The sequence below is a fragment of the Microtus oregoni genome, unplaced genomic scaffold, assembly GCF_018167655.1.
Source record: "Microtus oregoni isolate MIOR12 unplaced genomic scaffold, Mior012 000040F_ref0000088, whole genome shotgun sequence".
Lineage (NCBI taxonomy): Eukaryota > Metazoa > Chordata > Mammalia > Rodentia > Cricetidae > Microtus > Microtus oregoni.
This window is the reverse complement of record NW_024543207.1, coordinates 436,020-457,866: the sequence shown is the minus strand read 5'-3', so window position 1 is coordinate 457,866 and position 21,847 is coordinate 436,020. Positions and strand designations below refer to the sequence as shown.

Below are 21,847 nucleotides of genomic sequence, written 5' to 3'. Positions count from 1 at the left end.
AACCTGATAGAAGAGAAAGTGGGAAGTACTCTACAGCACATGGGCACAGGAGACCACTTCCTATGTATAACCCCAGCAGCACAGACACTAAGGGCATCATTGAATAAATGGGACTTCCTGAGGCTGAGAAGCTTCTGTAAAGCAAAGGACACTGTCACTAAGACAAAAAGACAACCCACTGACTGGGAGAAGATCTTCACCAACCCTGCAACTGACAAAGGTTTGATCTCCAAAATATATAAAGAACTCAAGAAACTAGACCGTAAAAGGCTAATCAACCCAATTATAAAATGGGGCACTGATCTGAACAGAGAATTCTCAACAGAAGAACTTCAAATGGCCAAAAGACACTTAAGGTCATGCTCAACTTCCTTAGCGATCAGGGAAATGCAAATCAAGACAACTTTAAGATACCACCTTACACCTGTCAGAATGGCTAAAATCAAAAACACCAATGATAGCCTTTGCTGGAGAGGTTGTGGAGAAAGGGGTACACTCACCCATTGCTGGTGGGAATGCAAACTTGTGCAACCACTCTGGAAAGCAGTGTGGCAGTTTCTCAGGAAATTCGGGATCAACCTACCCCTGGATCCAGCAATACCACTCTTGGGAATATACCCAAGAGAGGCCCTATCATACAACAAAAGTATATGCTCAACTATGTTCATGGCAGCATTGTTTGTAATAGCCAGAACCTGGAAACAACCTAGATGCCCTTCAACGGAAGAATGGATGAAGAAAGTATGGAATATATACATATTAGAGTATTACTCAGCAGTTAAAAACAAGGACTTCTTGAATTTTGCATACAAATGGATGGAAATAGAAAACACTATCCTGAGTGAGGTAAGCCAGACCCAAAAAGAGGAACATGGGATGTACTCACTCATATTTGGTTTCTAGCCATAAATAAAGGACATTGAGCCTATAATTCATGTTCCTAGAGAAGCTAAATAAGGTGAATCCAAAGACAAACACATAGGCATCCTCAGGAATATTAACCTTCATCAGGCGATGAAAGGAGACAGAGACAGAGACCCACACGGGAGCACCGGACAGAAATCTCAAGGTCCAAATCAGGAGCAGAAGGAGACGGAGCACGAGCAAGGAACTCAGGACCACGAGGGGTGCACCCACACACTAAGACAATGGGGATGTTCTATTGGGATCTCACCAAGGCCAGCTGGCCTAGGTCTGAAAAAGCATGGGATAAATCCGGACTAGCTGAACATAGCGGACAATGAGGAATACTGAGAACTCAAGAACAATGGCAATGGGTTTCTGATCCTACTGCACGTACTGGCTTTGTGGGAGCCTAGGCAGTTTGAATGCTCACCTTACGAGACCTGGATAGAGGTGGGCAGTCCTTGGGCTTCCCACAGGTCAGGGAACCCTGATTGCTCTTCGAGCAGATGAGGGGGGGGGGACTTGATTGGGGGAGGGGGAGGGAAATGGGAAGCGGTTGTGGGGACGAGGCAGAAATCCTTAATAAATAAATAAATTAAAAAAAAAAAAGAAAGAAAGAGTATAAAAAAGGCCATGTAAAGTTGGAAAATACAGCCAGGCGGTGCAGCACTAGAGAGGCAGAGGTAGGCAGATCTGTGTAAGTTTGAGGTCAGCCTGGTCTACAAAAGCTAGTTCCAGGACAGGCCCCCAAACTACAGAGAAACCGTGTCTCAAAAGGTCAAAACCAAAGCCAAAAAAAAAAAAAAGAAGAAGAAGAAGAAAAAGAAGAAGAAATAGACAAAAGTCTGAATTATGTATATTTTTGTGTTTTCTTTGAATTTTTTGACTGTGAATGAGCTAACTACATAGAGACATTACATTGCATGTGCTGATAAGCTAAAACAAAATATTTATTTTAAAAGTATTTTGACTTCAAAGTTTAAGTCTAAGGACGTGTTACTTTGGAAAAGAGTTTTGCTGTTGTTTCCACAGAAGATGAGAACCTGTGGATTCATCCCAGGCTAATGTGGCATGACAGAGCAAGACCCCCCTGAAATATCTTTTATGAACCCTAAAAATACTTTGCCCCCCCCCCCAAAAAAAAGCAGGAAGCACTTTGGAGAAAACTATACCTAAACTCCCAAAATGATTGTTTATAAAAGTTTGTTTTTATTTTAAAAGGGTTGGTTATAAATGATTAATGGTCACAGACAATGCAGAGAGAGCTTGAATGTGGAGTTTGTTTGGGAAAAGTATATTGGGAAAGTGGGAGGGAAGGGAGAGACAAACAGAGAGAGGGGAGGGAGAGTGGGAGGAAAGAAGAGGGGGAAAGACAGAGGAAGGCAGGAAGAGATAGATTGGGTGTGGGCGGAGCTTCTCTTATAAGGGCCTCACACCTGCAAACAGTGCCATAGCAGAGGGGTGGCTGTGCCCAAGGGGCAGGGCCAAAGTGGGCCAGTATACTAACATTGGGTTCTCACCTCAGCACCAAATAAAACCAATATGGCACTAATGTAGGAAAAGGAGACCAGAAAAGAGCATACGGTCATCATCTACTACACAGGGAGTTCAAAACTAGTCTGAGCTACCTAAGACCCTGTCTCAAAAAAATCAAAAATCAAACCAACAAGTAGATTGCTCCTGAGAAATGACCTCTTGAGGAATAACACTCAAGACTGTTTTCAGGCCTACACAAACATGAGTACATACTCCTACATAAATAATAAGTAAATACTGCCATGAAATATAGAATTAAAATTCACAATTGATCTATACAGCTGAGTTGTGGATTCTCTATGAAGGTGAAACATCACTGCAGCTATTATTTCCTCTGAAATGTTATTAATTACTTAAATTCCTAGTAAATGACAGGTTAAGTATTTCTTATCGGGAAACGCAAAATCTGAAATACTCCCTGCAGTGATATTTTGTTTATGTTTTAACAAATAAAGCTTGTCTGAAGATCTGAGGGCAGAGCTAAGCCTCTAGAGGCCAGGCAGTAGTGGCACACACCTTTAATCCCAGGACTTGGGAGACAGAGGCAGAAGGATCTATCTCTGTTAGTTCAAGGCTACCCTGGGCTACACAAGAGAAACAGAGCTCACACAAAGGTGATCCCAGTACTTGGGATCCCACGCCTTTAATCCTAGCACTAGGGAGGTGGAGACAGGAGTGATATGGCTGGGCAGAGAGAGGAATATAAGGTAGAAGGAGACAGGAGCAGTCTGAGAAGAGACTCTGAGGACAGGATCCCCCCTTTGGTCTGAGCGTCAGTACAGGTAAAAGAACTCTCTAATGGCTGGACTCTCTGTCTCTCTGATCTTCAGCATTAACCACTATATCTGACTCTGAGCTTTTATTACTAATTCCACTTAGACAAACTAAAGTTCATGATAAAACTCCCCATGCCTCCCCCAAAACACGTTGTGAATATTATTTTGGCAGAGAGAAAATTTCACAGTATGAAACTGTTTGATTGCTGTGGGGTTCTTGTACCCTGTAAAGATTTTTCACCTGTATTGGCTTAATAAAATGCTGACTGGCCAGTAACCAGGCAGGAAGTATAGGTGGGGTAACGAGACTAGGGGAATTCTGGGAAGAGAAAAGCTCAGTCTGCAGTCACCAGCCAGCTGCAGAGGAAGCAAGAAAAGAATGCTGTACTGAGCATGGCTAAACACAGATAAGAATTATTGGTTAATTTAAATTGTAAGAGCTAGTTAATAATAAGCCTGAGCTAATAGATCAACCAATTTATAATGAATATAAGCCTCTGTGTGTTTTTTTTGGGACTGAACAAATAGCTGCGGAACCAGGCAGAACAGAAACTTCTGTCTACATTTGATAAGTAAACTTATTAAAATAATCTATAAATTATCTTCAGATGAGATACATATGGTAAATATAAAACAGAAATGCATTCAGATTTGAGTAATTTTGTTTTTTTTTAAATTTATTTATTTATTAAGGATTTCTGCCTCCTCCCCACCACCGCCTCCCATTTCCCTCCCCCTCCCCCGATCAAGTCACCCTCCCTCATCTGCTCAAAGAGCAATCAGATTTGAGTAATTTTGAATATGTAAGTACTCCAAAACCCACATAAACTCAAACTACAAACAATTCTAAATAAAATCTTTGGCTATAGGAAGCAAAGTCAGTCCTAATTCAGCACATGAGGCAAGTTAGACAGAGGTAATGACACTGGACTTGAAGGAAGAAAAGGGAAAAAGGTCAGTACACACACACATTAATTCCAGCACTTGGGAGGAGGAAGCAGGAAGATGTGGAGTAAAGACCACCCTGGGCTACAGGAGACTGAACCGGTCTAAAAGATGAACAGCCTTTGACCCCAGCACATGGGAGGAACATGCCTTTGACCTCAGCACATGGGAGGAACATGCCTTTGACCCCAGCACATGGGAGGAACAGCCTTTGACCCCAGCACATGGGAGGAACAGCCTTTGACCCCAGCACATGGGAGGAGCATGCCTTTGACCCCAGCACATGGGAGGAGCATGCCTTTGACCCCAGCACATGGGAGGCTCATACCTTTGATCCCAGCACCAGGGAGGTAGAAATAGGATCTCAGCCCAATTCAGTCTGAGGATTCAGAGAGACAGGAGCTCCCCTTAGGTCTTAGATCTAATAGAGGCAAGAAGTTTCTGATCTTTCAACTTACCTAATATCTGACTCCAGGTTTCTATTATTAAGACTAATTATGATCATGCTTCACATATAAAATCTTTTTAAAGATCAAAAGAACTAATAGCATCTGGCACAAATAATTAGCGTTTAAAAAGTTGGAGCAGTTTCTGTATTTTAAAACCAAGGTATTAAAAATAAATAAATAAATAAATAGAACAGGGTATCTAAAAGATATTCATTACTCTCCCCTTATGTGAAAATAATTTACCTACATTTTCCATTTCTTTCATCCTTTGTTGTGTTCTTTCCGTCTCCTTCTTCAGCTGACTTATCTCCTGCTCATTCTGGAGCATTATAAACTCCTTCTCCCGAAGCTGTTCTTTGGCATTATGCAACTTTTCGTTTAAACTTTCTACCTGAATTTCAAGCAGATGATCGTTATTAACACAACTAAGAAAATACAATTACTCCTAGCTGTGTTCTAAGTGAAACCAGCCACTTATGTACAAAATATCTAAAAGAAGGCAGAACATGGAGGTTCACACATACAATACAGCAGTTTGGAAGTGGAGCAGGAGGGTAATAAATTCAAAGCTAGCTTACACTACACAACAAGACCCTGTCACAAAAATAAGAATAACAACAAAAATACCCAAAATCAAATTTTTTAAATTTTTTTTCTGGGGCTAAATATTATAATTCTGCTGGCCTGCCCTATCACCTGAGCACCCTGTTCACTTAAGAGTCAAGATCCGCCCACTCCCAATCTCCTCCTTCCCACTGATGCAAGCTGATTTCCCTTCCTCTTTCTCTGTCTGTTTCTTCTAAAGAGGCAGCTGTAGCCAGAGACTGCTCGTTTGTTTCTCAGCCTCCCACACCCGAATAATCATACAGAAACAATATTAATTACAACACTGTCTGGCCAGTAGCTTAGACGTATTCCTAGCTAACTCTTACATCTTAATTTAACCTACTTCTATTATCCTTTTGTTTGTTTGTTTGTTTTGTTTTTATTTTTCAAGACAGGGTTTCCCTGTAGCTTTGGAGCCTGTCCTAGAACTAGCTCTGTACACCAGGCTGGCTTCGCACTCACAGAGATCCGCCTGCCTCTGCCTCCCTGAGTGCTGGGATTAAAGGCGTGCACCACCTATGCCCGGCTCCATTTCTATTATTCTGTGTATTGCCATGAGGCTGTGGTTTACCGGGTAAAGTTTCAGTGTCTGCCTCCTTCAGCATCTACATGGCATCTCTTTGACTCTTCTCTCTCTCTCTCTCTCTCTCTCTCTCTCTCTCCTGATTTCCCATCTAGCTTTACTCTTCTAAGCCACTGGCCCAAAAAGCTGTATTCATCAACCAATAAAAGCAACACATATATAGAAGGACACCTCACATCAGGCAGCCTCTGCTTCTCCCTTCCTCCCTCTTCCTCCCTCTTCTTTTCTCTTTCTCTGTCCCCCCCCTTTCTCTCCCTCCCTGCCTCCATAACCCCTTTCCCTTATAAGCTCCCAATACTCACTAAATAAATTCTACGCCCAAGCTCTCGCCACATGGCATAATTGTCTGTCTCCCACCACTCCAGCCTCCGGTCACCTGCCACCACAAATCGTAACACTAAAGAGATGGCACAGTGGTTCAGAGCACAGTTTTCTGCTTTTGCAGAGAACCTGGGTTCTGTTCCCAGCACCTACATGACATCTCACAACCATATGTAATTCCAGTTCTAAGGAATCTAGTGCCCCCTTCTGGGTAGATGATGCACAAACACCCACTCACATAAAATAAAACTAAACGTCTAAAATATACTTTTCCTAGCAGATATGGTAATGCATGCCTTTAGTACCAGAACTCAGGAAGCAGAGGCAGGCAGATCTACATGAGATTGAGGCCAGTCTAGTCTACAAAGTTAGTTACAAGACAGCTAGGGCTACATAGAGAAACCCTTTCTCAAAACAAAAAAACAAAACAAAAAAAACCAAAAACTAACCTTTCTTAAGACAAACATAATTATTTAGAATTTTACTTAATAAGATGATTATATATTCTATGAACACTTAAAATCCACTAAAAATGAAAAGCTAAATCATAATTAGTTAGCATATAAAATGGGTCTGTATATAATTTCAAGAGAGAGATTCTTGTACTTTGCTAACTCATAGTTACTTACCCTCAATTACCCCCTCTTAACATCTCTGGTCATCTACTTTGGCTACTTCCTCTTCTAAATTTTAATGTAGACTTACTTTTATGTATGAGTGTTTGGCTACCTGTATATTTGTACACGACAGACATGTCAGGTACCCATGGAGGTCAGAAGAGAGCATCAGATCCTCTGAAACTGGTATTAAGGATGGCTGTGAGCCACCATGGGCAGGTTGAGAACCCAAACTGGGTCCTCTGCAAGAGCAGCAAGTGCAGTGAGCCACGTCTCCAACCCCATAGTTCTGTTCTGAAATGATCCTATCCATGAGAGTAAACAAACAATATTTGCTTTTATTTTGAAGTTTATTTCCCTTTATATAACTGAAAAGTTTTTGTACTCCCATAAACCTCTCCACCGATGCAATAATGCAAATAATAAAAATCCCAGGTTTGATGGCTACTAAGTCTCTGGGGTGGCCTTCCAGTCCCCCAGAGAAGAAACGGGAATGGAAGACTGGAAAATCACCTGCATCCAAGAAAGGCTAAATTCTTTTATTTTATTTTTCGAGATAGGGTTTCTCTGTGTAACTGCCCTAGCTGTACTATAACTCGCTCTTGTAGACCAAGCTGGCCTCAAACTCACAGAGATCCACCTGCCTCTGCCTCCCAAGTGCTGGGATTAAAGGCATGCACCACCACCACCAGATGCTAAATTCATTCTTAAAGTATCTCTGAGTCTTCTTTCCTTGGGCCCCTGTGCCATGACACTACTAATTCTCCTGAGTGCATCTGGCTAGTCCATGTTTTAAGCCTGTTCCGTCCACTGGAACGGAATTTCAGTTTACAGCACCACTAGTGGGAACCACAGAGAAGAACGGCAATCCCTGGAAGACTACAGGCCTGGGGCTAACTCACTTCAGTTATCCCAGATGTTGAGTCTGCTCCTCACCAGAGGGCAGGACAAAGGTACTATACTCATAGTCTAAGCTTCCCACCACACGGCAGTTCTCATCATGTCCCTGTCTTATCCTGTCCATCTTGTCTAAATGCAACTACTCCCCACCCAGACTGTGGCCACAAAGTTCCCTGGCTTGTTGTTGCTCATGGTTTATATGAGTCCACAGCAGCTCAGTTTCTCCTCTGAAGATGGCACCTAGCATAGCCCTCTGTTTCTTTTCCAATGATGACTTATCATACATGAGGAATCAAATACTCCAACTTCATTTAAGGCTTATGAGAATATGGGCTTATCCTATGGCTACAAGTACCATTGTCTTTCACTTTTTAAAATTCTTTTTATCCATTCCTTTTATATTAGCATTCCTTGGTTTATTTTATGAATAAGTCTCATACTTCCTCCCATCAACAAATGTTTCTATCAGTATTTTATACAAGTACACTAAACAAATAAAACACTTTATAATTTTAAATATACATGTAAGATAAAAATATAGAGAACACGGTTCTTCCTTCCCACATGATTTCTTTCAGTTAGATTCTAGAATTACTTATAAATCCTCCCAGTAATATTTTATAGCTAATCAAACATGTACATATTGTGGTAAGTATATGCATATATTGACAAAATGAATAGTAAAGTAGAATACACAAGACTAATAGACGTATCCAGTGTTTCTATCACGTGCAGTCTATAAAATACAACCATGTTCAGTATTGTTATGCCCAGATCTGCAGAGTCCCCCAAAAACCAACAAGGAGACTGAGTCCCATATGCAAAAGCAAAGAGCCTTTACTCTTACTCAAGTTCGTGAACTCGGACTCTGCGTGCCCAACGTATTGGTGCAATCAGAGAGCCCTGAGTTGGGATGGGTTTTTATAAGAGCAGAGGAATTTCTAAGGTCCAGGACCCCTGATGGGCTGACATTTGTCTAGGGATGCCCTGACAAACAGGAGATGGGTGTGTGCTGGGCTAAGGGACATCAAGTTAGAAACTTTCTTTGGATAATCTGTTACTGGGTGGAGGGTGGGTGGTCTCAGTTTGTGATCTTTCTTGGAACCAGGTTTGCCTTAGGATAAACTGAGACTCAGACCTATCTTCCTGTTGGTCTATAGAGCCTGTTATGGCAGGTGTGTACCAAGCAGCCCTGGGTCCTACAGTGTTATGTGTGGGGTGACTGGGCATAGGAATTCAAGGTCAATTTGGGCAGCACAACAACAGGCGTCATCACAAACAACAAGAATACTCTGATTTTAATGGTGTTGATTTTTAAGATAATTACCTGTTTGTTGCATTCTTTAAGTTCTAATTCTGATTTCTCCAGAGTGCCCTCTAACTTAATTATTTTTTGTTCCATTTCTCCTCTGTGCTCACGAATGGTCATATCCAAATGTGTAACCTAAATACAAGAAATATCAAGCTAGTTTTTCCATTTTATTACAATGCAAACACAGGTGTGGTTGGAACATACTTTTACAACAGGTATTTTTATCAACAAATGATAAGTTTATCCCAAATAAAGCATTGTTTCAAGGATTTGAATTCCATATGTATTATACATTATAGAAAGTAAAAATGGAAAATAAGAGAAAATGACTCAGGTTTCAATTTATATTGGAATAAAAACTGCTAAATAATGCTTTGTTTCTCCAACATTTAGGTCATAGCAACATGTTCAACTGCATATTCTTTGATACAGAATTTAAAAAAAATCTAAAGGGTAGCAAGCGAACCCTTACACACAAAACTTACTGGTCAGGCTGAGTTGAAGTTTCATGGTAAAGAACTTTCAGCCAGGCATCTACACTGCCAGCATTTGAAGGACTATAAACTAAAATAATCTATTTATTTCTAACTTTATAAATATTTATAACCAGAAACAAAAATTGGTGACTTCTAAAACCCTTCGTAATTGTTCCATGGTAGAAATTTTTATTCAAATATAATTAGGAAAAAACAACCTGAGCTGCTCTCTGCTTTAGCTCCCAGTTTCTCTCCTTAAGCGCCTGATCCATTTCAACGAGTTCTTGTTTTTTGTCTTCAATCTCCATCTTACATTCTCTAAAATTTGTCAAAAGAAAAAGATAAAGCAGATAATATAAGTACTATAATTTTTAAAGGTAGGTAAACTGAGTTATTGTTTCCATAAATTAAAAGCAACAGACTGTAGTTAATTCAGACTGAAAGGATTTAAATCAAAGGAACAATGTATAAAAAAAGTGACTGAAAACAAAAGTCAACTCACACAGAAATAGGTTCTCTGAGCAATTACGGTGGCAGCTTATCCTAACATAGACAGTGTAGAGGAACTGGGGAAGACACATACATCACTCTGACTTCTACCTGCATCCATACACACCATGTGCTTCCACATGGAGGAACATGCATACACACCCATCATACATGCATGCACACACACTAAACCAGAACAGAGAAAGGCAGTATGAAATGAGGCCAGGAAATTAGGAACCTTAAATAGGGCTTGGTATTCTATAGACCTGAGTTTTTGAAAACTGTGTTCTGTGGTAAAACAAGCATAAAATAGCCTATTAGCCATTTGAAAGTGCATAATTCACCTGAATTAACTACATTTGCAATGTTATGCAGCATCACCATTATCCGTTTGCAGTACATTTTTTTGTACAACAAAAGGAAATACCATATGCTTCAGGGATCATTTTTTTCCCTCATATTCTGTCTTCTAGCTCCTGACAACCATCAATCTTTCCTATCTCTATGAACTTATCAATTCTAGAAATTTCATATAACCAAATTTTACTAAATGTGTCTAGCTTCTCTTAGCATAATGCTCTTAGTGTTCCTCTACTATGTAGCATGGATTATCATTATTTTAGTGCATTTTCTGAATTAATAATACTCCTTTTATGGATACATCATATTTTCATTATTCATTCATCATTGTGGCAAATTGGTTTCTTGCCATTTTTTTGGCTATTATGAACAGAGGTGCTATGAACATTTGTATAATTTTTGTTTAAATATCCACCTTCAATGCTTTTAGATATAACTAGGAAATTATTTAGTATATATCATTTAGTATAATGATAATTTTATATTTAACTCATTGAGAAATTGCAATTATTTTCCCACAGTGGCTATCACCACTTTTGTTTCCTATCAGCAATGAATCAGAATTTCACTTTTCTACATATTTCCCAACACTTGGTATGCAAGGGCTGATCTACTGAGTAATGAAATTGTGTCTCAATACTTCAGTTTTCATTTCCAAAGGACTTAAGATTTTACTGAGAATGTTTTAGAAAGCTATCAGAAATCTAAAAAGAAATCAATATGATATGATTTATACTTGAAATCAAATCCTGTGGAAAGCGGATTAGCAATAAATGAAGACCATAAGGAGCCCATTATGAAGACCCAGTCGTACACCACAGAAGAAACAACAATGGACTGTGCACAGTGGTAACAGGAAGTCCGTGGGTTTTAGAATATGTTTCAGAAATAAGGTTGACAAGACCTGCTAGAAAACTGAATAAAACAGAAGAGGATAATGCTACAGCCTTCTGGTTTGAGCAATTATATTAGAAAGACAGGAAGGGCAGACTTATAAGAAAATATATGAAAGTGCTGGCTGAGTTTGAGATGCCTCTAAAAATGTCCACTAAAAAGGGTTGAAAAGATGGTTCTATGGGAAAACACATTTGCTGCCAAGCCTGACAACCTGAGTTTAATCCCTGAGACCGATATGGCGGGAAAAAAGAACTGATTATCACCATCTGTCCTTTGAGCTGCCCATGTGCATCATGACACATGTCACACGTCCATCTATGGACACAGAAATAAATCGAGTATTTCCACCTTCATTCCTCTGTGTCAGTCGCTGACACCTAGAAGCATCTCTGCCAGGGATCAATGGGGGGCATTTCTGGGTGAGACTCAGGCAGGCAACACTCATTCTTCCTGTGCTCCATTACAACCACACCATTATCACCCTCAGCCCAGGAGCAGCCAGGCAATCCAGACTTACATCCACATACCTATGGACACATGATATTTTTATAAAGAAGCAAGAAATACACACTGGAAACAGCATCTTCAATAACGGGTGCTGGTAGACTAAATGGCTATGTGAAGAAGAATGCAAATAAATCCATATTTATCACCCCATACAAAACTCAACACCAAACAAAATAAAAACAAAAGATCATATACCCTGAATCTGACAAAAAAGAAAGTGGAGAATGGGCTTGAACTCATTGGCAGAAGAAAAAATATTCTGAGCAGGACACCATCAACACAGGCACAAAGAACAACAAATAATGGGACTTCATGAAACTGAAAAGCTTCTGCATGACAAGGATATATCACTGGAGCAAAGCAGCAAGATGCAGAATGTAAAAAAGATCTTACCTACTACATCCAGTAAAGGACTAATATCTAAAATATCAAAAAAAAAAAAAGGAAGAAAGAAAAAATCAAGAAACAATCCAATTTAAAAATGGGATATAGAACTAGGCTGAAAGTTCTCGAAAGATAAATCACAAAGGGCTGAAAAACCTTTAAGGAAATGTTCAATATGCTTAGTTATCTGGGAAATGCAAATCAAAACTACTTTTAAGATTCCATCTTCTAATAGTTAGAATGGCCAAGATCAATAAAGCAAATGACAGTTCATGCTGGTGAGGATGTGAGGAGAGGATTTAATTTATTCTTTGACAGGAATGCAAACTTGTACAGTCACTAAGCAAATCAGTGTGGCAGTTCTTCAGGAATAGATCTAGTGCCTAAGATCCAGCTATACCAGACATTCTGAGGGACACAGCAGAAGAAGGCAACTGACAAACATTGCCATTACAAGGCAGAACATATCTTCAAATTTCCTGCTTTGTGAAAAGTCTGCCAGATATTATGGGCCTATAAGCTGAAGATGGAGCCCCAACATTACAAAAAGAACTCTGGGTGACTATAGAGGCAGCCAGCTTTTTCTGTCATTACAGTTTTTGGAAATCACTTGCTTGCACTTCCTGCTTATTTGGTGATGTGGGATTCCCCTTTGTATGCTGTGACTAGGATAAGCTGATTAATAGAGAAACTGACTTGGCCTGATAGTGTAGAGTAGAGCTAGGCAGGGGAAACTAAACTGAATGCTGGGAGAAAGAAGGCAGAGTCAGAGAGAAGCCATGTAGTCCTGTTGGAGACAGACGTGAGAATATTACCCAGTAAGCCACAGCCTCATGGCGATATATAGATTAATATAGATGGGTTAAATTAAGATGTAAGAGTTAGCTAATAAAAAGCTAGAGCTAATGGGTCAAGCAGTGATTTAATTAATGCAGTTTCTGTGTGACTATTTCAGGTCTGAGCAGCAGGGAACTAACTAGCAGCCTTTAACAACAAATTGGCGCCCAACATGTGTGAGCTAAATTCATATAAAACCTGAGAAATCTAGGAAAGGAATTCTAAACACACTCACTCACACACACAAAACAAACAAACAAAAAACAGAGTTAAGCACGGCTTAACGCCATGGCTCCTTTAAGAGAGGTTTTCATGATTCAGCAGTAGCAGAAAAAAAAAAACCAAGAAGATTTGTAAATGGCGGCTTTCTGGGCTGTGCTGCTTGTGTGGACTCTGGCTCTTTCAGGAGGCCAAGCATTTAAATGGGGTTTATGGACAACATGCTGCAAGTTATTTGGTGACAGAATGGGCCAACTAGTTATCAGAGTTGAGGTGGTGAGGACAGCTCCTACCCAGCAGTCTCAGGCATTGAAGGGAATTCTACCACCATGTTGGACTAGGCAGAGCAAGCAGGCAGGGCTCTATTTCCCCTAGCAATGCCACTGCTTGGGTGCTTAAGAAGCACTTAGCATTTTAAGAAACATCCTGGTCAGAAAAGATCACAGATATGCAATAAGGAGAGATTCAGATATACAAGACTTCTAAATGAAACACAGTGTGTTTTTAAAATGTATGTAGGCTTGGGATAGAGAAGAAATATAGACAGTTATAAAAAGAAGTAAATGGTTTTTTAAAAAGGTAAAATCTTTAAAAAGAATACAGACAGTCAGATATTAAAAGGAGAAAAAATAAGCCATATAAAGATGGAATATACACAGAGAGTCTGGATTATGTATATTATTGTGTTTCCTTTGAATTTTTTGACTGTGAAGGAGCTAAGTACAGAAAGACATTTCATTCTATGGGTTGCTAAACTAAAACAGCATATATATATATTAAAGGTATCATGATTTCATAATTTTGGGTCTAAGAATTTGTTGCTTTGGAAAAGAGGTTCCCCTTTTATTTTCAGAGGATGAGAACCTGTGTATTCCTTCCAGACTAATGTGGTTTGATGGACCAAGACCCCCTGAAAGGTCGCCATGAGCACCCCCCAAAAAATTACTTCACCCAACAAAAAGCAGGAAGCAGTTTAAAGAGAACTATACTCATATTCCCAAATATTGATATCTCTTTTATGTAATTTTATTATGTTAAAGTATTTAACTTAGTATTTGTTTTTAACAATAAATAAAAAAATTAAATGAGGTATTTAACTTTTTATTTAAACAGATTAACTTGTTATTTAAACAGAAAAGGGGAGGTGATGTGGGATTCCCCTCTGTATGCTGTGAATAAAATAGGTTAATTAATAAGGAAACTGGCTTGGCCTGATAAGTGTAGAGTATAACTAGGCAGGGGAAACTAAACTGAATGCTGGGAGAAAGGAGGCAGAATCAGAGAAAAGCCATGGGGCTCTGCCAGAGACAGACAACAGAACTTTACCTGAGAAGCCACAGCCTCATAGCAATACACAGATTAATACAGATGGGTTAAATTAAGATGTAAGAGTTAGCCAATTTAAAAAAAGTAGCTAGAACTAATGGGCCAAGCAGTTATTTAATTAATACAGTTTCTGTGTGATTATTTTGGATGTGAGTGGTTGGGAACTAGCAGTCTCCTACAACAACTCAGTTAATATATTTCCTTCTTGGGACTCTGAGGGAATTGAAGACTAGATAGTTATACTTTTCTTTGTTTACCTGAAACAGAAAGCAAGTCATGACAGAAAATAAAATATGTACAAGACTTTGGACTCACAAAGATAGGATAGATATGGAGTATTTTCTGTGAATTTATCAAAAGCAAATGGCCTAGATATTGTTGATGTATTTATTGCCAGAGACATTGTTGATTTATTTATTACCTGTATATATTGTATATACTGTATTTATTGTTTATAATTTTTCTTACATTAGTTATAGTCTTTTTAAAAATGTTAGACACAAAGGGGAAATGTAGTGGCATTTCATTTGTATTTTAATAAATAAAGCTTACCTGAAGAACAGAGAGTAAAACAGCCCTACTGGTCAGTTTTATAGACCAGGCAGAGGTGACACACACCTTTTAATCCCAGCAGTCACACTAGTTCACCATAGAAACCAGATGGTGCATGTCTTTAATCCCAGTGGTGCACACCTTAATCCATGTCCTAGAGAGGATTATAAAATGGGAGGAGACAGCTCTCAGTCTGAGATTCCTGGAGGAAGGATCGCCATTTTCGGACTGAGGGTGAAGTAAGAGCTTGTGGCTGGCTGTTTTGCTTTTCTGAACTTCAGGTTGAACCTCAATTTTTATCTCTGAGATTTTATTAGCCCTTGATGTCCTGGAACTCCCTCTGAAGACCAGTCTGGCCTTGAGCTCACACAGATCCACCTGCCTCTGACTCTTGAGAGCTGGAATTAAAGGTATTATGTGCCACCACCGCTTGGCTGGAACTTTTCTTTGAATAAAATTAGTTTTTTGGGCATTTTATTTAATTTAAGCCTGGGTCTTAGCTATAAAAACAGAAAATACATATAAGTTTCTATCCCTGGCATAATCTTAGTTTAAAATAATGCCTTAATATTTATAACATATTGGGCTGGGAATGGTAGTACATTTTTTTTTTTTTTTTTGGTTTTTCGAGACAGGGTTTCTCTGTGGTTTTGGAGCCTGTCCTGGAACTAGCTCTTGTAGATCAGGCTGGTCTCAAACTCACAGAGATCCGCCTGCCTCTGCCTCCCGAGTGCTGGGATTAAAGGTGTGCGCCACCACCGCCCGGCGCGGTAGTACATTCTCGTAATCAGAGCATTTGGTAAGCAGATGTAAGTGAATCTCTAAGTTCAAGGCCAGTATGGCCTACAAAGTGAGATCCCGTCTCCTAAAAGAAGAAAACAAGGGTACACATACAGCGTTACTATTAATAATATTCTGCTCTTAGTCACTGCCGTATGCTTTGCTTGCCTAGTTTTTGTGAGAAGTCATTCGGCCAATAGCCTTTTAGATACCAGTCCACTAGGATGTAATCTAAGGTACTCTAAGCACAGACAAGAAGTGTGCTTGTTCTTTTCCCTTGGTTTATGGTCAGAGTTCGGCTTGCAGGTCCCAGCGCCCACAGAGCAGAGGAACACAGCACTTTTCTTATCATAAGTGCTCCGCAATGATCATTTGTTATCCTTTACTATGGGCTCACAAGGACCTCCTATAACTACATTACATCCTGGCACCCAATACCCATGTGACCTAAGCCCCTGCTCCACAGCTGAGCTCCAGCTGCCCCATCATGCCCATTCAGTTCTCTTCACTGCCTGCAGCATCCCAGGACCACTCTGGTGGTACAACAGACACGCAAGCTGGCCAGCATCCTTAAACATCTCAGTAGTGACTTATAACAGAGGCAAGTCATCTGAAATTAGAATGCAATTTGTAAATCACTCCCAAAATAGTTGCAGATAATATTACCATCCTTTTCCTTTTTACTATATATTGAATTCTAGGAGAGGTATATGACCTACCTAGGATTATACATTCTTAGCCAGAGCTGCAATTAGTTTGATACTTTATATTACATCCTTAAAGAAATGGTTTGATAACATTGATAACATGAATCAAGAATGAAAAAGATATGGAAATGATACAGACTTTACAGACTGGTAACGAGAAGTTATTTGAAAGAATTCATACTGTTCAAATTAACAATCTGTTAAAAAGTTATGACAAGCTAACAGATAGAGCATTCCTCCTGAAAGGCAATATACATGCCATCCAAACATCTCTAAGGATGAAAAGATATCATTAATGGGAAAATTAAAAACCTGGACTCACATGTGCAGAATGAAAACCAGAAATAAATTGATTTCATCAAATCATTAAAAATATTCACGGATCAAGAGATTCAAACTTTACAAAAAACTGTGATTAAAAAGATTTAAAACAATTAAAGAACTTGTCATAACTGATAAGTAAGGAGAGGAGGTACAGACAAAAGACAATAGTAAAGACATAGCATCGCCAGTACCTCAGAGTCAGAGATAACTGTTCAAGAGTTTTAGCCACTTATCCTGTTACTGCTTCTGAAAGCCAGCAAATATTAAATATTGAAAAGTATATACAGAATGTAAATTGGAGCCTACGAATATAAAAGATCTATAAAATATTAAGGAAGTGGTAGTTTCTTATGGCATGCATTCACCACATGTGAAGCAGTCAGTAAAAACATGGGCTTCAATAAAGTTACTCCACATGATTGGCTTCAATTAGTCTCAGCTGCTTTAGAACATGGCACACGTGTGTGTGTGTATATATATACATACAGATATATATATATAGTAATTTTTGCAAATAATAACTAAAGCTGTAAAATAGGGGTAGTGGACCAAGAAGGTAGAAGAGTACTCATTGAATCTCTGAAAATTGAATTGAATTGAATTTCTGAAAATGCTAACTTAAAATGCAAAAAGATACTTGGGCCCTTAAAGGTAATATCAACACCAATGGATGAATGGATTCTGCAGACAGCCAATGTTGAGTAATTCAACTATTTGAGGAAGAGATTGTAAACAGAGCATTCCTAGAAATAATGTTCTTCTGGGGCTGACCCAAATAGAAGAATCTGGTAAAGACTGACATTGGAGCAATGAATATAGATCAAGAAGAGACAAATAAGGCAACCCATTACAATTGGGAAACTCCTTGGGAGGGCCCCTCACAGGCACCCAGGTAAAACATGGTCCAGTCATTCACAGTCACTGTGGAGGATACACCTCCCCAGGAAACTTAGAAAATCCAATACCTGTTGTAAAAGAACCATACATTCCTGGGCAATAGGATAACCATGGAAGGTAAATCAAAAATTCCAATAGAAAATACAAAACACATACTTTGGCAGACTTCTATAAATGGTCAAATACCAAAGCTGAGAGTACAAATATATAATATTATAATGGAAGGATTATTAGACACAGAAGCAAATGTGACTATTATTACTCCAGAATCTTGGCATCCGAATTGGCCTTTTCAGGTAGCAGATGTTCAATTCCTAGGAATTGGAACCCTATCTCAGCTAAAGCAAAGCACAAAATGGGTTGAATACATACAGTCAGAGGGCAGAGAGGAAAGCTGAAGCCATATGGGCTAATATAGCAGTGAATCTATGGGGCGGTGATCTGTTGCAGCAATGGAATATTGACATTAATATTCCTATAGTTTCAGAAATATACCATTAACCAACTCATGTTTCTGGGAAGGATATTATAAAGTACTATAAAAAAAAAAACAGTCACCAACCATTCAGGTTGTTCAAAAACAGAGCAACAACTAACAAACTCTCAGAGGTACAAATGATCCTACCTTTAAAATGGTTAACTAAGAAACCTATATGGGTTAAGCAATGGCCTAAAACAAAAAAGAAACTTCAGGTTCTAAAACAGATGATAAAAAAGAAACTAGATGCTCAGCATATTGAAGAAACAATCAACCCTTGGAATTCACTTGAATTTGTTGTTAAAAAATCTGGAAACTGAAGAATGGTAACAGATCTAAGATCTGTTAATAAGGTGATTTAGCCAGTGGGCTATCTACAGTCTGGAATTCCTTTTCATTTCCTACTGTATAAAGAACAGTCTCTTAGAACTCTCAACAGAGGAATCTAAAATGGCTGAAAGACACTTAAGGAAATGTTCAACATCCTTAGTCATCAGAGAAATGCAAATCAAAACAACTCTGAGATTCCACCTTACACCTATAAGAATGGCCAAGATCAAAAACACTGATGACAACGTATGCTGGAGAGGATGTGGGGTAAAGGGAACACTTCTGCATTGCTGGTAGGAATGTAAGCTAGTACAGCCCCATTGGATGTCAGTGCGGCCATTTCTCAGAAAATTAGGAAACAACCTTCCTCAAGACCCAGTAATACCACTTTTGGGTATATATCCAAAGGATGCTCAATCATGCCACAAGGAAATGTGTTCAACTATGTTCATAGCAACATTGTTTGTCATAGCCAGAACCTGGAAACAACCTAAATGCCCCTCAATCGAAGAATGAATAAAAAAATGTGGTATATTTATGCAATGGAGTACTACGCAGCAGAAAAAAGTAACAACAGCTTGAATTTTGCAGGAAAATGGAAAACATTTTTTTGAGTGAGGTAACCCAGACACAGAAAGACAATGATCACATGTACTCACTTATAGGTGGTTTTTAAACATAAAGCAAAGAAAGCCAGCCTACAAACCACAATCCCAGAGAATTTAGACAACAATGCCGACACTAAGAGGGACATACATAGATCTAATCTATATGGGAAGTAGAAAGTATAAAAAGACAAGATCTCCTGAGTAAATTGGGAGCATAGGGACATTGAGGGAGGGTTGAAGGAGGGAAGGGAGAGGCAGGGAGGGGAGCAGAGAAAAATGTAGAGCTCAATAAATATCAATAAAAATTTTTTTAAAAAGGAATAGCCTTACAGTTTTTCACTTAAAAGATTGTTTCTTCATTATACCTTTACAAGAAAAAGAGAGGGGCTGGAGAGATGGATTAGTGGTTAAGAGCATTGTCTGCTCTTCCAAAGGTCCTGAGTTCAATTCCCAGCAACCACATGGTGGCTCACAAACATCTGTCAAGAGGTCTGGCGCCCTCTTCTGGCCTTCAGGCATACACACAGACAGAATATTGTATACATAATAAATAAATAAATATTTAAAAAAAAAAGAAAAAGAGAGGTCTGTCTTCACAGTGCTTAATTATAATTCTCAGCCTGCTAAAAGATATGAATAGAAGATTCTCCCACAGGGAACGTCAAATAGCCCTACCCTTTGCCAATATTTTGTTAAACAGTCATTGAAAATGATATATAAGCAATTTCCTGAATCAATAGTTTGTCATTACACGGACAACATTTTAATTTCTGATTCAAATGTAGATACTTTAGAAAGAAATTTTGAAGGAGAAAATTTTGCTTTGTTGCGGATTACAAATTGCTCCTGAAAAAATATGAATGAGATTCTATTAATTAACTGGGCTGTAAAATATATTTACAGAAAATTAGACCACATAAGGTACAAATTAGGAGAGATGAATCGCAGACAATGACTGCCAAAGATTGCTAGGAGACATTTCCCAGGTATGGCCCACTGTTGATTTATGTCCTGATGACCTGATTAATTTAAACAAAATCTTAGATGCTGACAAGGACTTATGTAGTCCCAGGGAATTATCAGTTGAAACTGAGAGAGAATTATATTTGTTGAAGAGAAATTACAGAAGGCACATGTGGATTGTGTGGATCTGAATCTTAACTACATTCTGGTCTTATTACCATCCAAACATTCCCCTTCAGGAGTTTTAATACAGAAGGAAGATGCTGTCTTAGAATGGTTTACCACATAAACAGAGTAAAATATTAAAAGTTTGTGTGGACCAGGTCTCTGCGTTAATTATAAAAGCAAAATTGAAGCTTCATAAATTAGTAGGAATAGACCCAGCAGAAATTGTAGCACCACTCACTAATGATGAAATTAAGAACTTATAACAAGGAAGTGAACCCTGGCAAAGAGCTTGCAGTAATTTTTTTGGAAGACGCTTACAGCAACTATTCCAAAAGTGAGAGAATTTGACTATTCCCAAGAGTATGTTGGCACCGAATTCTTGGAGCTTGTTTTCTTCTCAGAAGAACTGGCCTATGGGCAAAGAACTGCCCTTGCTCTGACTACTGACAATATGCATGCTATCCAAACTGCACGAGGAAGATACAAGCAAAAATGACTACTGAACCTTGTCAAGCAGGGTAGGACAGTCTTTCACATTTTCCTGCCTCTGAAAATGGTCTGTTACTTTAGGCCTTAGCCAAAGTTGGTTGCTCTAACACTGCAAATGAGATTTGGGGTGATTTTCTAGGTAGCCAGCTGTCTCTGTCATTTCTTGCACCTTTTTGAAGTTGCTTGCTTGTACTTCCTGCTTACTAAGGTAATATTTTTTTCCCTCTCAAGTCTTTGATGGGGTTGAAGACTAGACAGTCATAACTATTTTAATCTCAAAACTTAGCTAATACATTTCAGTACAAGACTCAGACTCCTCAGGATAGGACGGCTATTGAAATAATCTCTGTTATTTGCTAATTACCGTAGTCTAGACATTTAGAATGTTTTTCTTTCTTGATGTTGTTTATGTTGGTTGTAGTTTTATTTTTGTGTATGTTTATGCCTTTTATTTTCCTGGACAATACTTGATATCTGTTCTTATTGTATAGTTTTGCTATAGGTTTAGAACCCTCTTATTTAGACCAAAGTGGGAGGTGCCCATTAGGGCGTGGTCTGAGGTACTGTAAGCAAAGACAGGAAGCTTGTGTGCTCTTCACTTTTCCCTTTTTGCTAAGTTGGTGGCTGGTATTTGGTTCGCAGCTCCCAGTGGCAACGGAGCAGAGGATGCAGCAGCCTTCTTTTTTTTTTTTTTTTTTTTTTTTTGGTTTTTCGAGACAGAGTTTCTCTGTGGTTTTGGAGCCTGTCCTGGAACTAGCTCTTGTAGACCAGGCTGGTCTCGAACTCACAGAGATCCGCCTGCCTCTGCCTCCCGAGTAGCAGCCTTCTTTTTGTGGGTGTCCCCAATAAACATTTGTTATCCTTTATTATGGGCTCATATGGGCCTCCTTTAATTACGCTCCACCTACTCCATTCCCATCCCCCTTTCTTAGGAAGCTACTTGGACAGTGTGAAACTGATCACAGAATGAGGACAGAAGTATTAGCAGCTAAAAGTAACTTCTCTCACTTGCTTAGATGAATCATGGGATGCCCAAAAACAAAACAAGACATTCAACAACAGTATTTGTGATATGGTCCAACGAACTCGAATTAATCACAGAAAT

At 39.0% G+C, this 21,847-nt stretch overlaps 1 protein-coding gene across 5 annotated transcripts in view; it reads right to left on the bottom strand.

Moving 5' to 3' along the window:
* Window positions 1–21,847, bottom strand: part of Ccdc18 (coiled-coil domain containing 18) — a 145,688-nt gene that overhangs the window by 37,009 nt on the left and 86,832 nt on the right. For all 5 annotated transcript variants that reach the window (XM_041632173.1, XM_041632177.1, XM_041632174.1 and 2 more), the window contains 3 exons: window positions 9,646–9,745; window positions 8,967–9,083; window positions 4,860–5,003 (listed from right to left, as the gene is read on the bottom strand). In XM_041632173.1, coding sequence (XP_041488107.1) covers window positions 4,860–5,003; window positions 8,967–9,083; window positions 9,646–9,745 — 361 coding nt within the window. The remainder of the gene's footprint in view (window positions 1–4,859; window positions 5,004–8,966; window positions 9,084–9,645; window positions 9,746–21,847) is intronic.